The sequence below is a fragment of the Panthera uncia genome, chromosome C2 (assembly GCF_023721935.1).
Source record: "Panthera uncia isolate 11264 chromosome C2, Puncia_PCG_1.0, whole genome shotgun sequence".
Taxonomy (NCBI): Eukaryota; Metazoa; Chordata; class Mammalia; order Carnivora; family Felidae; genus Panthera; species Panthera uncia.
In genome coordinates, this window is record NC_064810.1 from 94,554,880 (window position 1) to 94,577,758 (window position 22,879).

General features: G+C 38.0%; 1 protein-coding gene across 10 annotated transcripts in view; it reads left to right on the forward strand.

The window, feature by feature from the left end:
* MECOM (MDS1 and EVI1 complex locus) overlaps nucleotides 1-22,879 on the forward strand; it is a 556,524-nt gene that overhangs the window by 502,319 nt on the left and 31,326 nt on the right. For 7 of the 10 annotated variants that reach the window (XM_049629605.1, XM_049629602.1, XM_049629610.1 and 4 more), the window contains 4 exons: nucleotides 7,900-8,002; nucleotides 11,371-11,587; nucleotides 17,220-17,367; nucleotides 18,672-18,828. In XM_049629605.1, the coding sequence (XP_049485562.1) occupies nucleotides 7,900-8,002; nucleotides 11,371-11,587; nucleotides 17,220-17,367; nucleotides 18,672-18,828 (625 nt within the window). The remainder of the gene's footprint in view (nucleotides 1-7,899; nucleotides 8,003-11,370; nucleotides 11,588-17,219; nucleotides 17,368-18,671; nucleotides 18,829-22,879) is intronic. The other 3 variants (XM_049629600.1, XM_049629603.1, XM_049629611.1) reach the window with 1 other exon arrangement.

The following is a 22,879-nucleotide window of genomic DNA, read 5'->3' on the forward strand; positions in this document are numbered from 1 at the left end:
GGTTTTCCTCTTCTACCTCATGGTGAAACCATATTGGTTGTAATCAGACAGGTCACCAAGGCACAAGTTGTGTAAGTTGACTTTTTAGACTTAAGACCTGCCTTTCCACTCATGATAATTAGAATGAGCTGGGTGTGTGCTTTGGGGTAACATTTTATACGTGTGTATGTATTCTGCGTCATGGAAAGGAACACGGTTTCATTCAAACTCCTGGCCTTCCCTTAACATGGTCTATAACTGGAATAAAGTTCTCAGAAACCCAAGACATTATTAATCTTGTCATTTACACAAGGTGATAAGTCCTTTCATTTTTAAACAGGCCCTTGACAGCTGGTATTTAGTAAGTAGAATAAGAGAAGTCTGCTGTTCACTTTGAGTAAAAAGAAATGTGTCAATAAGAGATTATCCAATGCCTGATGTATATTTTGAAGAAATAAGATATAGAACGAGCGCCCCTCAGAGAAATCAAGGTCAGCATTCACTTAGGAGATTCTGCCAGCTCTCTTGTGGTTAATGAACGGCAGCAAGATTCTACAGTGTTTTCAGTTGGAACAGGCATTGTTCTCGTTTGTGCTTTACCTTATAAAGTTTTAACTGCTTCCAGGACGATCATGGCTGAATTGGCACACCCACTTTTCCTCTCCTTACATCCACGTCAATGGTTCAATCAGACGGCTGTGACACTAGAACAGTACTATAACTGCAAGCTTATTATGGGCTCAATTATCAAGTTATTTTCTTTGGCTTTTTACTGAGAAAAAAATGTTTTCCTGAATTATTCAATTAATGTAATTTGTGCAAAAAAAGCAGGGAAGACCAGCTATGTAAAAAGTAAAATGTAATTTGTTCGCCTCTTTCCACTTTTTAAAAATGTTTGCATCAACTGTCAGGTAATTTGTTAATTTGTTCTTCCTTTACAAGGATTTCTGTCCACATTTTCTATGACCTCTTTTGATGTTAAAATTATTATTGGCTTTGGGCATTTTCTTTGCTTTCCTTTTAAGTCAAGTTCCACTTTTATACCAAAGTTATGCTCTGCTGTTTTAAGATGAATGCCAGCTGGCAATACCCAGAGACTGGCCTTGTGAACGGTGCCTAAGCTGACTTAGGGGGGTGGGGATGTTGTCTGGCTGATAAGTTACTTCCTTCACCCGAAGATGAAACTGTCTCAGACATAGTTTTCCATTTGATATTCACATGATAAAACAAACAGCACTGCCCTCCCTCCACCCAGAAAAAGTTTCCCTTGTGTAATGACACTCAGGACACAAGACAGCCATAGCACCACGCAGACTAGGAATTTTGTGAAGAGTAACAAATCACAGAAGTTCAATAAGTGGATGACCTTCAGTATTCTGTGCACATTTTGAGTAATTAGTGTTTGCATGTATACAACGCCTTTCATTCAGGAAGATCTCAAAACATCACATCCATACGAGACTCTGCTGTTTCTGGAATGATGCCAAAAAGATAGTCATCAGAGTGCATTACAGTCTATCAAGGAGGAAAACATGTTGGTCAAAGACACAAGAAAAGCCTCCAGCCTAGTAAAAAAAACCCAAAGATGATCTTTAGCTTCCTCATCATGTAGTGATGGAACTCTTCCCAGGCATTGTGAAATCATGCAGAATGACCAGTTTTCATAGAATCGGATGAAATGGCCACATTAAAGACAGGTGGCTAGTGGATATTTCTTGTGGAGTCTGTATGTAGAGTGATCCTTAGAGGTCATTTAACTGAAATTTGCAAGACTTCCAGGCTGGGTACACTGTAGGCTCCAGATATAATAGCAGGTGGATCTTTATCATTTGTTCTACTTATACAAACTAAAACCAACGGTCAGTTCTCTGTTATGTGTCATTCCAATAAATTATACCTGGATTTCTCTTCATGTTATCAACAAAGAGATAAAAGTGGGGGGGGGAAGCTTCTCCTCCAACAATATTTTTGTCCTGAAAATAACCAGTGGATACATATTTTTCGATATAGGGAGATAGTACCTTATATTTCTGAAAATATCTTTTAGTCTTTAGACTGTCATCCTAAAGACAAATATAGTATACTATCTCTTTGGACAAATTAAGGAAACTATGGTTGGTTTGCTTTGGTAGAACTTGGCCATGATAAAGGATCTATTCTGTTGGACAAGTATCTTTCCATTCTGTCATCAATTTCTTTGTCTCCCGAAGACACTTCTTGTTATCTCTTACCAATATGGCCGAGAAAGTATGATAAGAGTCCTTCTTATAGAGGCTAAAAACTTGGCTTTACTCCTGTCCTCCTGAACATTGCAGTTTCCCACATTACTATGGGTAGATCAGGGGTCCAGACTGTGTTTTCTAAAGCCAGCCCATATGCACACTTTGTCTTTGTGGACCTGATGTGACCTCTCTGCAGCACCAAGGCTGACAGATGTGTTCATATCTAATGTTGACTTTGTTCAGATACGCAAACTGTCACCTCCTCCCCTCCTACCTACCTTCCAAATGTTAAAGTTCCATTCAGCTTTTTCTAGTCTTCTGACTGGTAAATTGCATGAAGTTATAGAAAATAAAGCATTCGGGGTAAATTTTGGGAACTGGAAGAGGAAGAAATCAACTGTCAACTTCAAAGTGAGAAGGACAGCAATAGTCTGAAAAAGTTGTCTCTCAGTACAGATTCTGTAGGGAGTATATTTCTCTATTATTTCAATTATTACAACTTCCTGAATAGGTTGAAGGTCATTCATAATTCACACTTGTGTCATTTTTAGACATGCCAAATGCAGTCTATTAAGCATAAATAAAACTTCAGTGCTTGACCAGGAAAAATAAACGGGGATTCATAACAATGAGGCCTTGTTCATCTTTTTAAAAGTAAATGATGTGTTTTCTTTTTTTTTTTTGTTTTCCCCCCTGTGCACTGAATTTCTCTTCTGTCTCAATAGTACAAGCACAATACTTTAAATTGATCCAAGCATAGCAAACTAGACTGTAAGTCTGGTCTGACAGATTCTAGATTTTTCTATTTTATAGGATAATAAACAAGGACCCATATTATTACCATTTACAAATACAAATAGTAGCATTGTCTATTTGATGGAGGATTAGGTTGAACACAGGCCTTGACAGTATAAAACAGAATTCGTCTAAAGTCTTTTATAGCCTATTAACTTTCCTAATGGAATGCCTATAAGCATCCATACTCTTTTTAGTGCTTGTGCTCTTGGACTTAAATAACAAAGCAAGATAAATATTTAATAAAATATGATTAATTCCAATTCCAACTACATATAATATATAACTCTATATAACATATATTATATACAATATACTATATAAAATATACCATATAATTACATATCACTGACATGATATATAACATGAATTAAGTGTATTCTATTAAACATTTATTTATATTAATACCTAAAATATGAGATAGCTCATATTTTATGCAAATTTAAAATTTCTCCAAGGTTTGTAATTTGCCACGTTTATCCATCACATATAAAATATATCTGCTTGGGCACATATATACTTATATATAACACTGTATGAAAATATATTTTTGGAAATCTAAAATTTGTTAAGTCAAATCCAGTCATCACTGCCTTTTGTCCCTAGCTCTGCCTTGTGAACATTAAGTGAATGGATATTCTTTTGGCATTTGGAACTGGTTTCAAGGTTTGATTAAAATACATTAAGTATAATAATTATGTTTAGAGTAATTCCTATATACGTGTGTGGTATTATATTTATGCCTTAGATTGTGAATTTTACCACTAGTAAAAGTGAGTAATTTGGGGCAATTCTAGTTTTATTTTTAAATACTCGAAAGATTTAGCATTAAAAAACATTTTCAGGAATTTCACTACTGTGTTATTTTAACAAACTTAAAAAATAAAAAAAAATACAAATTGATCTATTAAGATAGTGACTATAAATATTTGTTCTTATAAATTGAGGCATCCAGAGATCTAGATCTTTATCCACACTTACCAAGGTAGAAATATAGCTTTCTGGAAAAATAAAAAGAGCCCATGAAGATATTGGGAAATTAAAATTTTTTATATGATAAAATGAAAAAACCACCTTAACTTTCAAATGTGTCAAATGTATGGACAGTTAGATCATGGTCATAACATGTTTTATTTCTGGAATTTGTTATTAGCTACCAAAGAGAAAATTCTGGAGGAGTTAACACATTTTAAAAATATTTATCATGACTTTTAAAAGAATGGAATTTTTATATATTCCTATTTTCTTATACTCTAAGGCCCTGTTCCTCTTATCTTTCAACTTATATTGTGAGGAATTGAGATTTTTCCCTCTAATAAAGCATTCCGAGAGAGACACAACAAAATAATAAATCAACAACCCTTTTATATCAATTTGAACTTTTTCTAAGTGTTTGAGACTTTGGGGTCCCCCTTTATATACTTGAGTTGAATTCATCACAAAATCCCAGACCCAGGACATTTTTATTTTGGATCCAGATAACTTTTTCCATAAAACCCCCTGATGGGAGAAGAGATCATTTCTTTTATGGAATTTAACAGAGTAATTGATTCCCTTCCCTTTTTCTCCAACACAAAAACCAGAGAGGTTATATTGGTAGGATCTCTGCTTCTGGTACGTAACTCCGATGACATATAATTCATAGGACTGCAATAGAACTGAGATTTTGAGAATATACCGGGTTTAAAGACATTATGGTTATATTTTTTAAGAGCATGGCCAAGAATACTTAAGATACAAACCTGTGGGAAAAACTACATAAATCACTTCTGTTATTTATTTTATTTTTATTTGCTGAAAGACCTGTTTTGTAATACAAAAGTGTAGATGTGATATCTTACTTTCGAAAGGCTTGATTCCTCCAAGATTCCTTTCCATCATTCCTCCACGCCACTTTTTTTGAGGCAACAAATTGTCATTATGTTTTTGTTTAAACCACTCCTCTCACCTCTCAAAGGCCTGCCTGTGTATTAGTATTGCTAGAACATAAATTAACTTTAGATGTCGACAGCTCTGGATTCGAGTATTCAAGTTAGATTTGGGGGCCATTGTAATCATAGGTGGAAAAGCAGAATTTTGCCGAATCTAAGATCCGAAGAGATGAGATATAAAGAGGATCGCAAGTGGTAGCAACACCTTGAAAGAAAGCTCTAGAATTGTAAGGGTGTGGTAGATGGGACTTTGAGGCACATTCTTATTGCTGTGTGAGGAAGCGTGCCCAGAATCTGCCCTCATTACGTCTGGCGCTTGCCAGTTCTTTTCAAACCTCAGTTTCATGAGCACCATAAAAATTCACTTAAAATCGAAAAGAACACCCTGAAGTTAAAACCCACTCTGCTTTGCCTTGCCTTTCATGGCCTGGAATGTCACCTTTTACCTCCAGTAAATAAAGCCAACATCAACACTCTTCCGTGTCTTTTATTTTTTATGCACTCAATATTCTTCACATGACGATCTGTACACTTAAAGGGAAATTACAGTAGTGATCTATGTCGCTGCAAAGAGAATTGTCTTTATAATATATAGTTACAACGTACCTATCATTTTCTTTTGTTTCTTGGGCTGTTCACGTTGGATTGAGTAAATCTAAAATGGAATTAAAAGAGACATGATTAATAGTGGACTACAAAGAAATGATGATATCATGATACTTTCTTGAAATGATCTGGCATGTGTGTCTAAGCAGCATTCCCCAACAGAGACAATTGCACTGTTTTACGGTCTTGCAGGGTATTGTCTCTTTAACCTCACTATTTCCGAGAAGCCACCGAAAAGTTCTAATATGTCACAATTCAAATGTCAACATGTTGTTGGAAAGGAAGCTAATAAGTTAAACCTTTGAGAGATGCCAAAAAAAGAGGTGATTCAAGCTGTTGAGAGAAGTCCATTGTTTTCTAAGGGGAAATAGGACTCCAGAATGAAATAGGGTACTTACAGGCATTTAATTGGAAAGTTTAGGGGAAAAGAGCAAATGCACAATCATTTTTTTTCAATCTGATAACTTTTTGAACAGAACTATTCCTTTCAGTGCACTTCCAGAAACAGGAAAATGTGAAGGCTAGGGTTAATAAGATACAAACTGCAAATTCTCTGGTTTTTGTAGAAATAGCACATAACACGGAATAATTTTCTTAAGATAGTCTGGAGTCTATCTCTGGGTGGATAGAAAGCATCCTAGGTTATATTCTAACATATTCTAGCAGCATTTTATGTTTGGCATTATTTTCTGTAAACCAATTTCACCTGGTTAAATTACTGTTGAATGAAAAAGGATGATTTTATTTTGACAGGAAAGAAACTAAACAGAAAACATTCCTCGTTGAGTTATTTTTTAAATTTAGCACAATTTTGTTCTGTGATGTTTTTATAGAAAAAAATAAACAATTGGACTTTAGAGCCACCTACTGGAATAAAGAGGCACATACTTACGTTTGATGTCCTCTGCTTTTCAGAAGATAAACAAATAGATAAATACAATTAAAATTATGCACACTTCTGTTGATCTTTTAAAATATTAACCTACTCAATTTTTCTCAGTTTGAAATATCAAATATCCTGTAAGAAACCAACAATGTCTTCTAAAAATATGTTCTCATAAGTTCTCTTAATAATTTGTATGATGTGAGTTTTCTCCCCCTTGGATTGAGACAGCAGAATCGAAACCCTAGTTTACTTGCTGTCTTTGTTGCTTCTGTTGGTGTGTGTGTGTGTGTGTGTGTGTGTGTATGTGCACGTGTGACTGTTATTGGTCTCATTTTCACCAGTTAATTGTATAACGTCATTCTTTCTTCGACAACTTCTATCTGGTCGTTATGTAACAAATAATCTTAGAATAAAATTTAAAAACTATGAACATTTTTGTGATAAGATGAATAAGCACCTTAAACATTTTCATGATTAAGTGCTTTTTTATTGAGATATCATTGACATATAACATTATGTTAGTTTCAGGTGTGTAACGTAATGAATTAGATATTTGTATTTTTGTGTGTGAATTAAATGCTTTTATAAGTGGAAAAACCCTGAAGCCTGGACAAGTAAGTTGGACAATGACTTGCCTAAGGTCACAGAGCTGACAGAGCTGGTCAAGGTGGGGGTAAAAGTAGGCAGCTCTAGGAAATTATAGGTCCACGCTTGCCCCACAGTTGTTTAGTCAGTCACTAACAGATTGATTCAATTCTTTCTCTCCTCAGAATTTTTCTAGAAAGCAGGGGAATAAACACCTCCCCCTACTACCCTGCTAAATGAATCAATTAAAGGCATACTGCCTGCTTTCAGAGAGTGGGAATCAGGAGCTGAGGCATGAGGTCAAGTCCTGGATCTGGGAGTACTGATGATTGGTGAGAGAGGGATTAAGTTTTTTAAAAACAAAATAATCTCCTTTGACTATGTGCTCTACAGACCGGTTCTTTGTGTCATGTCCTTCTAACCTATTCCCTAAAAAACACCTTGTTGAGAAGGTGCTGCTTTTGAGAACATGCTGAGGGAGGCAATTGTGCCCTGCCACCCTTAGCGAGGCTATGCTGGATAATGCCAGACGCATTCAGCTCTGTGAATACGTGTGTGGTTCCCTAGAGTGAGGAATTTAGAGAAGGGAAAGTTCTTTGCTAAACATTACACAGAGGTGTATGCAACACGGTAAGCCTTGTCTTAAGACAATTTGATTGGTGAGGTAGGATTTAGAAAAGATTTGTGAACTGGCATGAGAATCACAGCTTTCCATTTGTCAACAGAAGGCCAATTTTCAGGACATAAAACAGGAAGTCACACTTCTTTTGACAAAAATAAAAGGAAATATTTTTTTATGCTATGAGAAAATGTACAGATATTAGTGCATATCTTGCCCTTTCTTAATATTCACTTCTTTCTCTCTTCCCACCCAACCCTTTCTGGTGTTTTGAAGATATTTTATAGAGTAGTCACAGACATTGCACCAGGAGAGGAGCTCCTGCTGTTCATGAAGAGTGAAGACTATCCCCATGAAACTATGGCGCCGGATATTCACGGTTAGTACTGTTCGCACCCCCATCCTCCGCGCCCTCATCCGGTCGCCGTGACGGAGCATCTGCGTGGGGCCATCACACATGGCATTTGTCAGTTTTCCTGGCTCCTCAGTGTCAGTTTTCACAAAACTCCTTCTCTTCTGAGTGACTCTTTTCTTGGCTTGACATCTGGCTAATGTTACTGTGAATCTTGAGTAAGCAGAGGTCTTCCCTCAAGTGGAGGCCAAACGAATTCTGAATATATCAACTGAGATATCCCACCGTTGAAACTTTTTTGTCAATACCTTAGACTATGGTGAGAATCCTTTCACTATACAAAAGTCATTTCAGAAAGCTCAGTTTGGGCTTTCATCAGTCTGGTGGGTGTTTCTTCCCATCTAATGTTCTATTCCTGGAAAAAGTATGTCTCCTTGAGTAAAATCCTAGTTGGCACGACAAGATGGGAGAGGGCTGGGGGGAAGGGGTTTAGGAGAAAAATACACATGAGGAAACTTTACAGCCAGAGAAGTTTTTATTTGCCAGAGACCTATTCTAAATCAAATGAAGGGGGTATCAAAAGAATTATAATTATTAGTTCTGCATGTATAGGACAGATGAAGAGATAATTCTATCCGTATTGAAGTGTTACCATTGGGATGAGAATTTAGTACTTTTTCCTTTCTCTTTCTTATTTCTTTCTCCTAATATAACATGATTTGGTTAAACATAATCTAGTGGTGTCTTTAGAATGTTTTATAGTTGGAAGGACCACTGGGAAAGGTTACTCACCCCAGCTTAGCTGACAGGTAGGGACGGAGCCACCTCCCATCCCTTTGGCATTCCGGATGGGAAAACCTCAGCCTCTGCTCTCTGTAGCTTTTGCGAAGGAAGCTACCAGTCTTGGCTGGCTCTTTACTTGAACATTTTTTTCCTTTGGCTGAGCTGCATTCTGCCTCTTTGTAGATTATACCAGTTATAGTTTGGGGAACCTTTTGGAAATTGTTTTCTTCTCAGAAACCCAGTGTTCTCAACCAACCTGGTAGAGCTTAAGCCTGAATAAGGAATCTTACCCAATGGGGTCTGGGACAGACGAAACATGAGGGCATAGGATAGGAAACATAATCTAGCTTTCTCTAGTGCAAGGCAACTTTCACTGGTGAATGTTAGACCTAAAAAAAGGTTTTCAAGCAATTCTTTTTAGAAATATGAGTGATTAGCTTACTATTCTTAAAAGCCTGAGTGGAAGTGATTCTTCTTCTTTTAGGGCTACGATTCATAAATTACCTGCCTTCACAACAACCTTGAACCCATCAGCTGCTTTTTATTTTCATTGTGTCACACACACACACACACACACACACACACACACTATACCAGATACTATATGCTCTCCATTTATTATCTCATTTAGTCTTACACATTGATCAAACCTATAAGAGAGGAATCATTTTTATTATACAGATAGAGAAACTGAGGCTATCTAAGGACTTAGATAAATTTACCTTAGATCTAGGTAAATTGGCCAAGATCACATGACTAGAGAGTGGTAGTTAACTTTCAAACCGAGGTCTTGTTGTCTGTAAACCCTAGGCCTTTCCCATCCATTCTGTGGCTTGGAGATTCTGTTTGTGTTCACCCTGCTCGTGAGATCCTAAATGTAGATCTTAAATATTGTGAAGAGTATAACAGATTATATTACATGGTTCCATTACCTGATTAATGTCATCGAGAAATGTGTCTTTAGAGCTGAGGTGATTTATCTTAGAATACCCCTACCTTCCTTAACCCTCTACGGTCCAAAGTTGACACACTCTATTAAATCTACATACTGCTTTCTTTACTGTTATGGCCCCGCTGTTACTGGTTTAATTGAAATGAAACTTGTCTTGTATGTGGATTTTAGCAGTGGTGTCTCCTCTGACCTCTCCTTCACTTCTCACATCATAGCTAGGCTTTCTGATTTTCAGCAGCTTTCAGTTCCTTCTCAGCATGGACCCCCCCCAAAGCCCCTAGGGACCTGCTACCTTCTCTGACTTCACTTCCCCTAGCTCCTCTACATGTACCCTATCAACTCGCCCTATTTTACTACAGTTTTGCTTTTCCACCAGCTGCCATGTTCTTCCTGGCCTTTATCATTGGTCCACGCTGTTCCCACTGCCTGGAACATCCTCCTTCATCCCACTTCACCTGGCTGATGCTTGCTCATTACAAATCCTTTTCTGAACCTCTCTCCTTCAGATTAGATGGATTAGACATGTTCCTCTGGGCTCCTTTAGGCCCCATGCATGCATCTGTCATAAAATATATCACACTCTATTTGTTCACATGTGTTTCCCCTTGAGTTTCTTATATAGTCATTCCCTAGCAAAATGCCTAGCATTTGTTGGTGACTAAAATATTCCCCCCAAAACATTCAGTCAATGAAAAACTGGCCATAGGTCCTGGCTGTAGCTCTATAAAACAGGGATTATGTATCATGCTGCCCGGGTGTCTTTTCAGCATTCTGAGCTGTTTTTAAGACTTTTGTGATTGTGTCTGTGTGATCTGTGCATCGTATAGCCTCATGAGCAGGCAAAAAGCTATTGAGATGGAAAGAATAGGAACAATACCATCACTGCCTGGCACCTTATAACCTTGTTATCTCTAGTCCCCACTATTACCATTTATTTATCTTACTGATGCAAAGGGCAAATTCATGATATGTTGGCTGTTTAACAAGGCCCTGCCAATTAGCCCTGACCCTAGGGTAGCATAAATTAGTCTAGAAGGGTACTAAAAACATCTTGTGTCCATTAGGTGGTAATGACGAATGTAATGAAACATCCAAGTTTACTGATGCTAACCAGTGTAAGCATGACTCAGATAGGGACTCTGTGTCCCATGTGCCCTCCGGGTCACATGGCACAGTGAGACGTGTGTGAGAGAGACAGAGATGGGTTCAAATCCTGGCACAACCACTTGGCTCTATAACCCCTGACTGGTTTCTGAACTTCCCTGAGCTTTAATAGCTTCATGTGAAGTCGGAATAAAAATATGACATGTAATTTCTCATGATCAGGTTTTGAGAAATATCAATCATCCGTGAACAGGGTGGAGGGACTGTATCATGCACAGTAAGTGGTCATTCTTACTTTTAGTGTCTTGTGAATATTAAACCCAGGAAGGGTTTAAGCCGTAACGTGTTATCTGGTAAGAAGGCTATACTGTAGCCGCAGACACCACGTTATCGTGCTAGGCTTTGTCCTGTACGTGTATTAGTTTTAATTCCTATTAAAATCAAAGTGGTAGAAATAACAACTAAATAGCTTCCATTATGTCTTCCATAAAAACTGCCGGTTTGTGGTGACACTTCTGATCGCCCAGTCCTGGTAACACCTGAATTTTTTCCACAGAAGAACGGCAGTATCGCTGTGAGGACTGTGACCAGCTCTTTGAGTCCAAGGCGGAGCTAGCAGATCACCAAAAGTTCCCGTGCAGCACCCCTCACTCAGCATTTTCGATGGTGGAAGAGGACTTCCAACAAAAACTCGAAAGTGAGAACGATCTCCGAGAGATACATGCGATCCAGGAGTGTAAGGAATGTGACCAAGTGTTCCCCGATTTGCAAAGGTTAGAAATGGCATGTTGCACTACGAGACGTGTTTATTTACTCTGCAGTGAAGTGTGGTTATGCTGAATTTTCAGAATTTATGCAGATGGAAAATCTGGAACTGGGATGAACCTGACAAGTGTGTTAGTGACATGTTCATAAATCAGTTTTCCTTGGAAATTCTTATCTGTAAAATGTTTACAAGCAAGTTGGAATTAGTTATTTTGACGCTAGATGGAAAATAATATGTTTATATTTATTTAAGTAGTATTATTGGCAACTGAAAGAAAGCGTAGCATGACAGCACAAACTATGACTTAGAGGAAGAATCAAGAATGCCGGAGCAACACTGATGCCAATTAAACTAATCATGTGCCAAACAGTAAAGCTGGTTCCAGAAACACCTAGATGACCAAAAAAAAAAGATTGATTCTGGCATACACTTAATGAAAGATCGATGACCTTTTGGTAGATCAGTGTAACCCATGGATTTAATTTCAACTATTTAAACGGCACATATATAAAAGAATAAGAAAATCATGCCCAATGAAGAAAATGTTTTATTTCCCAAAAGGGAAAGAATAAACATGATCTAAATGAAATTATTCTTTAATACTTACTTTTAACAAAGTGAAAATCATGTATCAGCAATATGGTAACTTTTTATAGGCTTTTGAACTTCATTCAAGAACTTTTTTTTTTTTTTTTTTTTTTTTTTTACTTCTATTAAAGCAAACAGCCACCCTGGAACCTCCCCTTTGAGAACTACATTGATTATTATGCTATAAAATAGTTCTTCTGATCAGAGATACAGAACCAGCTAATAGGTTTTCCGCGTGCTTCTACCTAATGGTTTTTGCCGTGGCCTACAAACAATTTTAACAATTGTATTTGTTTCTTTGCTTTTATTTAGTTTATTTTTTTAACTTTTGTTCATTTTTGACAGACAGAGACAGAGCACGAGTAGGGAAGGGGCAGAGGGAGGGAGACACAGAATCCGAAGCAGGCTCCAGGCTCTGAGCTGTCAGCACATAGCCTGACGCGGGGCTTGAACTCACGAACAGCGAGATCATGACCCGAGCCGAAGTCGGAGGCTCAACCGACTGAGCCACCCAGGCGCCCCTCATTTCTTTGCTTTTAAATCCAGAAATGATCCTTGGAATCTATAATCAGAACTTCAAGTGAACATAACCCTGTATTTAAATGGTTATGGTAGTGTATCAGCTGGCCTTAAGAGTGTGAGTTACTCATGGTTTACCTTGGACAGTCCACCTGTTTCAGTTTATCATTTTATTTCCTTTCTTTCTTCAGTGTCTCTCCTTCTTCTCTCTCCTTTCCACCTCCATTGATGGCCCTGCATCCTCTTCTCTGTCTAGGCTTCTTACAGGAAAGAATTTCATACAGTAGTCATTGATTTTAATGGATAAACAACTTAAAAAAGCATCAAGGATGACCCATTCCTTCAGGAGACTGAGTCAAAAGGATAAATTTCTAAGCTTGAAAATTTCTAGGCTGGAAAGATTTAGCTTTTAGAGGGAAAACATTGTAGGGAATAAGAGGGCTTTCTCGGTACCCTTTAAACTCATCTTTACCATTTAATATAAATCCACGTAGAGAATCAATCTGTTATAAATGTTTGGTAACACTTAGATTCATATTATAAAAAAGTCAGAGCATATCTCATAAATGTAATTGTGCTCAAATTAAAAAATAAAATGAAACGAATAAATACCTGTGGGTAAGGAAAGTATTTATTACCGTAAAGCAGTATCTCTGATGCCAGAGATTCAGTATTATTTCCTTCAATTTTGCTATCAAAAATAATGGGCAGCATTATAAAACAGAAAATGGTGGATTAGACACTAAAATGTAATTCCTACTGCCCACTAGAAGGCATGGTGACACCTAGGTAGAGAGAGTTTTTTTCTTACTGGCTCTGGGATTGAGGCTGAGTCAACTCTACTTAATGCCAAAACCAACTGCCAGTTTGGTTCCTTCAGTCAAAAACATTCAGTGGGAAACAATAAGGAAACCTAATTATCTGGTATTGGATGAACCCTCAGAACTTTCTTTTTGGTAGCTCAGCCAGATGGATATAGCATGTCACTATGCAACCTGAGGTCGACCATATAAGTGGTATTTTTGGTTATATAATTTATTCATGTGCAGAACTTACATTCCCCGAATATTTTCCACTTTATTTAATCCTATTTTGTTGCTTTATACTTTAAACAAATGAGAGAATTTTTTTGACATGATAATTATTCTGTTCTGTCAAATGTTGAGAAGAAAATACCCCCTGCCCCCCCCCAAAAGGGCAAGGACCAAAGGTTAATATGCAAAAATTGCAAAGAACCCAGAAGGCTAGGCAAAGCTCTATAAAATAGGATGAAGTTCTATGAGAAGTGGAGAAGCCTCCCTAACAGCTGACGGGATGGCTTCTGTGTCTGTGAAAGAAATACACATTTGGTTTTGTAAGAACCAGTTGTCTTTTGATTCTTTCTATCACTGAGTGATAAAACAATATGGATTTTATGCTAGATTAGAAGAAAAAGAAAGGAGAATTCCTCTTACACTGCTAGTTATTTTTCCCCCTGTATGCCATGTACTATATTCTTGAAACCTTATCATATCCTTGGAGTAAGGGCACAGGAATAAGACTCAATGTACAGGCCTGTCGCTCCCATTAGATTTCAGAGTTTATGATTTGACATACATATTGGAATATATGTCATCAAATGGCATGCCCTCCTGAGTGGCTGAGGATGACAGTGAGTATATGAATCTGTGCCATGATTTCGGAAGATGTCCCTGACTCAGTTCAATGTTAACCGCAGTTGATGATATCTCTCTCTTAACTCTATTAATAACATTTCAACTCGTGTAACAAACAGAGGATTGCATATTGTAGATAAAGGTAGGGCTGTTCTTGTGACTCCACACACCTGTACTCTCCTGGTACCTTTTGTTCACAGAGATATCACCATTTGTGCTCAAACAGAATAGCATTACAAAGTCGACTGACTCACGGGGCAGGAAAAATAAGTTCATATGCCAGTATGAATGGAATTGTAGAGGGGAAGCTGTGGAGGAGAAAAAATATGGGAAAGACATTTCTGATTTATCAAGATAGGAGAAAGGGTACTTCATTTTGTCACGCACCCTGCAATTCACACAGCGTACGTGACTACTGGGTGTATTCTAGGTGCACAGGGTCTTACTGGTACTCAACTTTAGAGTATTTATCTCGCAGAAAAATAGAACATGGCAAAGAAAGAGTGCTTGCAGGATTGGTAGTAGTTGTTGTTTTTTTTCTTAATATCTTTGTACTGTGGAAAGTTTCAAAGTATACAAAACTAGAGAGGGATGGTGTAATAAACCCCCATATGCTCAGTTTCAGTAATTATCATACAAGGCCAGTCTTGTCTCAGCTATACTTGTTCAGATTATTGAAACAAATCCTGGACATTATGTCATTTTATTCATAAATAGCTCAGTATGTATCTGTCGAAAAAAGGACTCTTTAGAACACAAATTTCTACACCACACTTTAAAAATAATGATTCCTTAATATTACCAAATATAAAGTCAGTGTTCAATTTCCCCCAGTTATCTCATTATTTTTAGTTTTATGTTTGAATTACGATCGTAATAAGATCTGCCATTGCAATTTGTTGGCATGTCTCTTTAAAATTTTTTTATTAAAAAATTTTTTAGTGTTTATTATTTTTGAGAGAGAGAGAGAGAGAGAGAGACAGAGTGTGAGCGGGGGAGGAGCAGAGAGAGAGGGAGGGAGACACAGACTCTGAAGCAGGCTCCAGGCTCTGAGTTGTCAGCACAGAGTCCGATGCGGGGCTCAAACTCGCAAACTATGAGATCATGACCTGAGCTGAAGTCGGACGCTTAACCGACTGAGCCACCCAGGTGCCCCTCTTATGTCTCTTTTAATTTATAAAAGGTCCTTCAGTCAAAGTCAGTCTTTCTTTCTCTCCCTCCCTTGCTCCCTCCTTCCCTCATTGAAATTTATTTATAGAAGAAACTAAGTGTTTTTTCCTGTAGCATTTCCTCTAGTCTGGATTCTACTGATCATGTCCCCTCGGTGTTAACATCTTTCTCCCTCTTCTCTACTTCCTGTAAACTCACAGTTACATCCCAAGCTTTGATCAGATTTAGGTTCACTGTTTTAAGAATAATACCTCACTGATGCTATGGTTTATTTCCTTCAGGAGGCACAAGGTTTATTTCTGACTTGCCTACATTTATTAATTGCTTACATGCTGTAAAATGGATGTTTTCTACTTCTATCATTCTTTCATTATTTATTATCTCTGTTAATTCTACGCAGACAAACTTCCCCTCATTGTTTATTTGCTCACCCTGAAGTACAGTTCATATAGGAAGGGCAGGACATGTGGGTGAGTTTTCTCTTTAGTTACTAGTTTTCAGAGTAATGATTTTGCTTCTCAGAATCTTCCAAGGGTGACCCGTGAGCTTTTGTTTGTGCGATTTTGAATATTGTTTTTGTTAAAAGATGAAATTATTATTTTTATTGATGCTTAAATTTCCTCATCTTTGGTCAGTGGTTGTTTTTTCACGTTGGTACCTTAATTCTTTTGACATGCTCTATAACTTTCTTGCTTTTTGCCGTAACAAGATGTTCGAGGCCTATCGTGTATCTTGGGCTTCAAGTTTGAAACAGGCTATTTCTCCAAGAAGCTCTGGTTACTTTAGGGGTAGTATCCCCGTGCGTTATCTGTGCATATTTAATTAACAAATATGTTCAAACTTCTGACTATCACAGCAATCCATTATCTATAATATTTGCTTTTCATTAAATCCATGCAGATTTCATATACAAGTTTTAGAAAAGAGATGGAAATATTTGAGAAGCAAAAATATTCTAAGCTTGAAAACAGAAAAATTATCCTTGTGAGAAACTTCTAACTCCGTTTTTCTTTTGAAGGGCTTTAATAATGCATCCACTTATATTATTAACATATTTTCTTTCCTCCCTAATTCATAGGCGGTATATACATATGCTTCTATATCTATGTATACACATATCCATTCATCGCTCATCTGCAGGACCATCCATTCATCCATCCGTCTCAGGGTTATTTTGGGAAGTTGCCTGGTGAATAGTTAGGTTACGACTCACTTTTCCACTTGGAGATATGGGTAGAAACAAAAGTACCTTTTTGAATCTAGAGGTTATATATTAGAAAGGATACCTGCCTGCATGTTCTTAAGCATGTTTTGAAGATCTTCAGTTTCAGTGTTTGTGTTTGAATTAAGTGGGTATTAGCAATGTGTGTTGCCCTTAGAATGGTGTGGTGAATCCAGAACTGGGCAAATAGCTAGTCCTTTATCGTGCCTCTAAGTTGGCAACTAATCCCTGATAGCTATCTCAGATTTATTTTCAAACAACAGGGGTACTTCTCTGTGTTAGTGAAGGACACAGTCTAGGAAGAATAAGTATTCTTTCGTCTGTTGTGAGCCTGTTTCTTCTCTTTGTTTCTTCTCTTCTCTCACCTCAACTCCTTTTCCTTCTCATTTCTTTAATTGCCAGTTGGATTAGCAATAAAATGACATTCTGTTTATGAATGTATTCTTTGTCACCGTGTCTTATTGAACCAATTGTTCTCTTAACAGCCTGGAGAAACACATGTTGTCACATACTGAAGAGAGGGAATACAAGTGCGATCAGTGTCCCAAGGCATTTAACTGGAAGTCCAATTTAATTCGCCACCAGATGTCACATGACAGTGGAAAGCACTATGAATGTGAAAACTGTGCCAAGGTACAGTGAATTTGTAGACTACTTGGCCCCTCTCTGTCATCCTGCTCTCTCTTAATCCATCACTTGCTATGATATATAAAAACAACCCTTGAGAGGGGAAACTATAAATATCTTGAGAAAAGTAGACTGAGTGTTGTATGCTAAAAGGCATTAGTACAGTGTATAAAAACACTTAGTGGGTACCCTTTTATTTTTGTAAGGAGGAAGTGAGGCTTAATGGTGAGTTACAGAACTAGGTGTCAGACATCCTTGGTAAATTCCTGGTTCCGCTACTGGCTTGCCAGTGTGGGGTTGTTTTATAGCCTTATGGAGAATGAAAATTGTATCCAATGCACATTACTGATTTCTTTTAATAGCAGTTTGCGAGGAAGTCACATAAAGTTTCTGAATGCCTATTCAGAAAGAATAGGAGACTCCTACATTTGCAGATTTTTCCACCCAAGTCCCCACCATAAATCATGACTTGGTTCTAATTAAGAGCACAGTGTCTTAGTGGCCTGCCTTAGTGGCCACTGCTGAGCAGCATAAGGGTGTAGTGAAGCACTCTACCTTGACCATGACTCTGAAACATGGAAACAGTAGTTCACATCATTTAATGTTCATGGCTCTCAATTAACTAAAAGGTGCGCTGATGTCATTGAAGTCGATTTCTATTTCCAAAACCTTTTTATAGCATTTGAATATCTTTCTTCATGCCAGTGGAAATTGTGATATTTGAAATTATCTTTAGAGATGCTCTGCTGCCAGAAGTGTGGGTGACTTTTGCTCTTCTCTTCTCTTCTCTTCTCTTCTTTTCTTCTTTTTTTAGTACAGTGTTTAAAGGAATGGTTTTAGCTTAATGGTACCTTGCTTGAAACAGTGTTAGCATTATCCCTGGGAGAACTCCTTGAATAGATTTGAGATACTTTCGTAAAAATCCCCCCAATTTCGAACATAGTGTGTTTTGGTTTAAAGGATGGAAGTAACATACCATTTTAAATAATGTCTTGGCTGGCATTTTATTTTTCAACCCTAATCACTCTAAATGGGATCAAGAAGATCTTGACTGTGGTCTGTCATGCCATTAATTATTTCGTTCAACTGATACCGATGGACATTTCCTGCTAAGGATATAGATCTGAATAATTTACAGTCCCTCTCCGAGAGGAGCTCATGCTTTGGGAATATGACTTTCTTTTGGTCTTTGGGGAAAACAAATAAACAAAAACAAAATAAATAAACAAAATTCCTTCTTGAGTCATTCCTGGTCTTCGTTATTGTGTCCTTGAATTAAGTTTCTTGATTAATCAGTACTCATTTCCTAGCAGGTTTTCACGGACCCTAGCAACCTCCAGCGGCACATTCGCTCTCAGCATGTTGGTGCCCGGGCCCACGCATGCCCGGAGTGTGGCAAAACGTTTGCCACTTCGTCGGGCCTCAAACAACACAAGCACATCCACAGCAGTGTGAAGCCCTTTATCTGTAAGTTTTTAACACTCCAGCCCTCCTTCCTGCATCTGTCTCTCATCCGAAAGGCACTGTGATCAGGAGATGGCCACATGGCCATAGAAGGGTCTCTGCATTAGCTATTTATGGTCCAATCCAGTTGGGCTATTTTTCTATTACAAGAACATCTTTTACACCCAGATCCATGGTATCTTGTTTATAATTCCTGGGGTGTTTTCTATTAGATGAAATCAATAACAAGTAGAGAAAAGAGAAGTCGTTAAATAATGAAAGGGAAGCCTCTCCAGGTTGTAGGGTTTAATAGAGAGAACCAGATTTGTCTTCCACTGAAAATGGTCATGGCTTTGTAAAACAGCAAAGGCAAATGCCATAAATAAGATGAAGTGATAAAAACCTATTCTGGATCAGAAAGGCTGGAAGAGCCCCACTTGTCAAGTAGGCTGTGACTGTGAGTGAGTGAGTGAGTGAGTGTGTGTGTGGGGGGGGGGAGAGGGAGGGGGGAATAAGACTCCCCTTAATCTACACATTGTTACCAATCACCGGCTGCAGGTTGGTAAGAACTACCAGTTACTTGAAAAGCAGAACATTTTCACTTTGATGGTGGACACGCTGCTTCTATAAGCCACTATACTAAAGCAAATTTACTGGCAGTGTGTGTTCAGAAGACATCCAATCTGACCACCTACCTAGAAGGTCCCTGTACAGAGCACTTTAGTAACACACTCCACATAAAGTAAAACTCCGCGCTCATTTGCTTCTTCCGTCCACCCACTCCTGTTCCCTGTATTGTGCTGAAATATTTCATAAAGCAAATCAGTTGTTTTCAGTCGATCTGAGCAATGACTCTGGACTTCTTTTGATCCATTGCTCAGCTGGGCTTATAAACACTGACTCACTGAGTTGCACTACAAACTTTAAGACTGATTTTGTATGCAGATGAGCATGGAAATGATCGAGGCATACTCAGTAGTTGGCAAAACCTCTGACATGGGAACTCTTAGAAAACATTTTTTTTTTTTTCTGACAAATACTCAATAATTTGTAGTAGGTATATGAGACACTACTACAGGACCTGATGGGCAAAAACATAATTTTTGGTGCCAACGCACAGATGCCAGAGACTAACTCTCCTCATTTTTAGCTCGACACAGTCCTCTTTTGTGCTTCCAAGCAACAGGAGAGCTTTTTTTTCCCCTTTCCAGCTTAAACTAGAGTCTTGTTTTGCTCCTACAGGGTTCTTCTGTACCCTGGGTGGAGTGAAGATGACCAGCTGATAAACAAAAGGGTGCTCTAGTCTCCCTTGCGGGGAGCTCTGTTAGAAATCACAGGAAATAAAGTATACAATAGACATTTTAGACTTCTTGTCTCATAAAGGCGTTTCGGACTCTAGGTCGTGACGCCCTTAAAAATGTACTTTGTAGTGTCACAGGCATAAATAACTCATGTATTTCTGATTCCTCAGAAACAAATTTTGGTACGTTTATTGTGTCTTGGTGGGAAAAAATAGACTGAACGGATTCTCTATTTAATGACTTAATGATTTCTCTATTATTTAAGCTAAAAGTTGGAAAATATAGATTCCTATTATCTAAGGTTCTGAGATCTGGAATTTTAATTGTGTTGAAATCAAGTGTTTCATTTTAAAGCACTATAGGGTGTCCCTTTCCAATCAGCTTGCACAACTATTTGCCACAAATGGATTTTCAGTAATTATTGGTAAATTTAAATAGCAGATGGAATTCTTCAAATGTAAAATCTGACAGAGAACCATGGGGTAATTATGAATAATAGCCATGTAATTTCAGAACAAAAGAGGAGAGTTGGTGTGGAGATTGGGAGTGGAGGAGGTTCACCTAGAGTTGATATGTGTTTCTCACCAGAAGGCCACACACCACGATTTACCCCCACTGGTGTGTTTATGGCAACTGTCTCTTATTACAGTGTACCGCCAAGCTTGAGCCCAAAGTCACCAGTGCTAAGGTAATTACTCACTGCCTTTGCAGAAACCTCCAGCCTTCCCAAATAGAAACCACATGCTCTAATAGGCTGAACATATTCAAAATACCTCTTAATTTGTTTAATAAGTAGAAAAATGCAATGTTAACTGCTGGCTAATTCCTATTACTGAGAAAATTACAGTAGAGTATAGACTTCAACATCAATTGAGCCGTTTACCTGGAGGCCTGGTGGTTAGTGGTGGGCCAGGCCAGACATTCAAGTGAGGAAAACAAAGCCTCCGCCTAAGGAAACATCCCAGATTCTCTGTTCTTAAGACCTGACACAGACATCGCTCATCTGTGTAACACGGGGTGGCAACCAGGAAAGTCTAATGCACCTTCTGTTACTCCGATATAGAGAAGCTCCTGATTTTCTTCAATCCATCCAGGTATAAGAAAGGAATATAGAGAGCAACATTTCTTTGCCAAACACTTGCAAACCTTTCAAAAGTTTATGCCGTGGTTGAATACCCATCAAGACGTTTTCTCAACGCCTTTTAATGCCCAGAGGAGAGGTGTTACTTTCTTGATGAGTGAACTTTTATAATTCCAACGACATTTTATTTACTATTTCTTGTTATTGCTCATAGCTGAATTAGTATAACCAGCGGAAGCCTCATGTTTCTACCCTCTACATCATATGGTTTTAATTAGTGTATCAAAGAATTTAAATAGCATGTGTATTTATTGTATATGGTTACTAGTATATACTTTTAAAGTAGTCTCTGGTCAATATATTCCAGTAGAATAATTTGAAAAGAAATCACTCACATCTTCTCTTCCCATTAAAATGCATGTTACAGCCTCTATAATGTCATGAATCATCCCACAGTTGAAAGCTCCTTTACTATTACTAAGTGCAGTGATATATGTAGCAATGCATTTTAATCATTAGTAGTAAAAGAAATATTATGGAATCACTTGGTACTTCCTGTTTGGTGGTGTGTGGGATAATCCAACTTTTGGGTGAGTTTTGCATGATTGAACATCTATAAAATCTCCTTCGAATTTTTTTTTTTCAACTATTACTGCTTTAACTTAGGAGCTCAACCACTCTGCGCTCAAAGGCAGCCGTCACATGAAAGCAATAAATGTCGTATTTTGTCTTCAATTTAATTTCTTATATAAATTTGTTTCAGTAATCACCAACAAGGCATATCATGTTTCTGCATGTATCAAACGTGCACGGGATTGTTAAAGTAAGCTCACACATAAAGCGGATTCACCTCTACTAAAGTCAGATAAAAAAATGTGATGCTTAGGAAATGGATACTATAATCCTGCCGGACTGCGAAGTGAGGGGAATTCTTACCCAGCAAAGGAGTTTTTAAAGGTTACGAAGTTTGGTCTTAAAATACACTTAGATCTGTTCTCTCATCTGTGAGGAGGAAGATGTTCTACTTTTTTGGCAAATTTTCCGCGAAGAGGGTTCTTTCCCAGCCGTGCCCTGCCGTGTTCTTTCTGGATTAGAGCACTCAGAACACTCTCCCTGCTTACCATAGTTGGCTAACCCACATAGAAGTCAAGCCCTGAGATAACCGGCGAAGATATGACAACAAGTGGACGTATTTCCCAAGGACGGGGGTTTCATAAATGCAGGAAGGTTAGCACAACCACTGGTGTGAGGGGAAGTCAGAGGACGTGATCATAGTTCATGGGAACCAGCAATGCAGGATGGACCACATTCAATTTAGCTTCCTTTGCAGGCTTAAAATAGAGCCATTGTAAATTATGTCAGTCTTTCTCAAATCATGAAAATGATTGTTAAAAATGTCTCAGAATACACAATGTGCATTGTTGTGTGGCTTTGATGTGTGAATGATGAGAGCATATGATATAATACAAATTAAATAATGGTAGGGCAGTCACAGGCTTTTTCCCCAGGGGGAGAGGGAATGAAGGTAAAGTTTCTGGTCGAGGGAAAGGCTGTTTTATTTTGTTTTGGTGCCTACGACTTAGAAGTCTTTAAGTGGTCTAAAATTTTAAAGGGGTTCCTGTTATGTTTTATGTTCAGTACGCCTTGAGACTTGAATTTGTAAGATTCTATGAGGGTAGCAATGGGGTGGGAA